This window comes from Apaloderma vittatum, unplaced genomic scaffold (genome assembly GCF_000703405.1).
Source record: "Apaloderma vittatum isolate BGI_N311 unplaced genomic scaffold, ASM70340v1 scaffold26067, whole genome shotgun sequence".
In the NCBI taxonomy this organism is placed as follows: Eukaryota; Metazoa; Chordata; class Aves; order Trogoniformes; family Trogonidae; genus Apaloderma; species Apaloderma vittatum.
Window position 1 is genome coordinate 1 of NW_009727100.1, and position 2,347 is coordinate 2,347.

The window sequence follows — 2,347 nt, forward strand, 5'->3', positions numbered from 1 at the left end:
TTCCGCTTGCTGCAGCCCGGCGGGGTCCTCACCTACTGCAACCTCACCTCCTGGGGGGAGCTGCTGAAGACCAAGTACAGCGACATCGAGAAGATGTTTGAGGTGAGCCTTGTGCCCCGGGGTGGGGAGGGTCTGGCATCCCCACCACCAAACTGGGGGCCTCCAGGCTGCACCGTCAGCCCAGGCCCCCCTGCATCTCCGTTTTCAAACCATCGCGGCTCCTTCCCACCCCTTTTCTCCCGCAGGAGACCCAGGTGGGGCCCCTGGTGGAAGCCGGCTTCAGGAAGGAGAACATCAGCACGAGGGTGATGGACCTGGTCCCCCCCAAGGACTGCAGGTACTACTCCTTCCACAAGATGATCACACCCACCATCGTCAAGCACTGAGGAGGCCGGTGGCCGTCCCCTGGGGCCGCTCCGAAGGTGCAGGAAGCAGCCGCTGAGGAGAAGAGGCTGATAATGTGCGAGGAGGAGAAAAGCTCTTATCTCCTTTGGTGCTAATGAGAGAAGATTGAAGCTGATTTATCTGGAGGCAGGAGAGAGCCCAGCAAGGGTGGGATGGGAGTCCTGGGTCTCCAGGGGACCTCCTGGAGAAAAGGACTCGGGACTCCCTGTGGTGCCCCACGTCTGTCCCAGAGGTGTTTCCACCCAAATACCTCCATTAAACTGCAGTTCAAGAAGGAGGCTGAAGCTTTCGGCTGAAGGAGTTCAAGGATGAGACAGTTCCTCTATAAACCAGATCGTCTGTAGAAATGGGGCTTTCCAACCACCAGCCAAATAACCTAAACCAGGAGGACGGGGCAGTCAGAGGCATCTCAGCTGCTCCTGGAACAAACTTCCCCAGTGACGTTTCACGATCTTTCTGGCTAAAACCCACTGCGGCGAGTTCTGATCCTCGACGACCTCCTTGCAGTTCGGTAACACACAAACGACGTCTCCTCTCTCTACCCAGAAGGGATAAAAATCCATTAAAAAAGGAATGAAATACAAAACTGCTGTTTCAGAGCGACTTATTTGCCTTTCAACAGCCTGAGTGCAACTCTGCCGTGACCGTTCCTGGACCCTGTTCCTGAGCCCCCCAGCCATCAGGGGAACAGCCCCACAGGTCCCCAGGACCAAAGCCTGCCCCGGGCTGCTTTATTCTGCTCAGGAGTGCCGCGGCATTCATTTTTATCAGTCGTATTCTGATTTTAAGCATTAATATTTTACTTACACTATATAACTATAATTAATTTCTGGCTGCTGCACACACAGATATAAAGGATTCATTGCTTTGCAGGAATTAAAAACAAAAAGCAGGCAGCAAGAGATGAGCTCAGGGAGGTCTGGGGGTTCTCCACGACCAGTGTTGGTCTCAAAACTTCCTAACAAAGCCAGAGAGCGAGTCCCAGGTTTCTGGCAAGACATTTATGGCACGATGGGTAACATCAAACACTCTTCTTCCCTCGCAGCTATTTGGACCAGAAAATCCCCCACAATGAATGTTACCAGATTCAACTCCAGCTTTTTAAATTCAGTTTTTAAACGAGTGAAAAACACTTTAGACAAGAGCGATATATTAAAGACAGAAGAGCATCTTCACAGGTAGAGTTTTATTGGAAGGCTTGTGAGAACACGGGTTTATTGTGCGTACGACTGCAAGCAGGTGCCCCGGGGGGCAGTGAGTGGGCAGGTCATAAATAAGAGGCTATTTCCTGTACCAGATCTGAATCTTCTTCTCCCGTTTGATTTTCTTCTGAAGCTGCAGGATTCCGTAGAGCAAAGCTTCAGCAGTAGGTGGGCAACCTGAGAGACAGGAAAGGGAAGCCCGCGGGGCTGCTACCTGCACTGAAAGCGATCGGCAGGAGGAGAACTGACGAGCAGGTGATTTCCCCCGGCTTTGGGGGGGTCTCAGGCTGCAGAGCTCATGAAAGCGAGAGCGCTTCCTTAGTTTAAAGATACTGCAGTGATGGTGTTTTTCAAAAAGGTCTTTATAAAACATACGAATGCTTCGCTTTAAAGCGAGATGGCATCTCACAGGAGAGTATGAGGGCAACTAAACGACCGCCAGCGCTTCACACAACAGTTCCTGGCGAGTAAGGGCACAAGAACAACTCCCCTCGCTGGCTGCAAACCCCCAGGCAGATCTTACCGAGGCACCTGCGACTTTGGCAGCGCAGCCTGGAACAGAAAAACTGCACCAAGCCCTGCCCAAACGGACAGAAACGGCCCCACTCCCGTCCTGCCCCGAGGACGCAGAGGTCATCCCTCCTACCTGGCACGTAGATGTCCACCGGCACGATGCAGTCGCAGGCCCTCACCACGGAGTAGGAGTAGTGGTAGTAACCCCCGCCGTTTGCGCCGCCGCC

General features: G+C 53.2%; 1 protein-coding gene across 1 annotated transcript in view; it reads right to left on the reverse strand.

The window, feature by feature from the left end:
- Positions 1–1,587: 1,587 nt before the first annotated feature.
- Positions 1,588–2,347, reverse strand: part of NDUFS7 (NADH dehydrogenase (ubiquinone) Fe-S protein 7, 20kDa (NADH-coenzyme Q reductase)) — a 2,638-nt gene continuing 1,878 nt past the window's right edge. Inside the window, exons 5-6 of the mRNA XM_009873566.1 lie at positions 2,254–2,340; positions 1,588–1,784 (exon numbers count right to left, since the gene is read on the reverse strand). Of these exons, the coding sequence (XP_009871868.1) occupies positions 1,687–1,784; positions 2,254–2,340 (185 nt within the window). The 3' untranslated portion in view covers positions 1,588–1,686. The remainder of the gene's footprint in view (positions 1,785–2,253; positions 2,341–2,347) is intronic.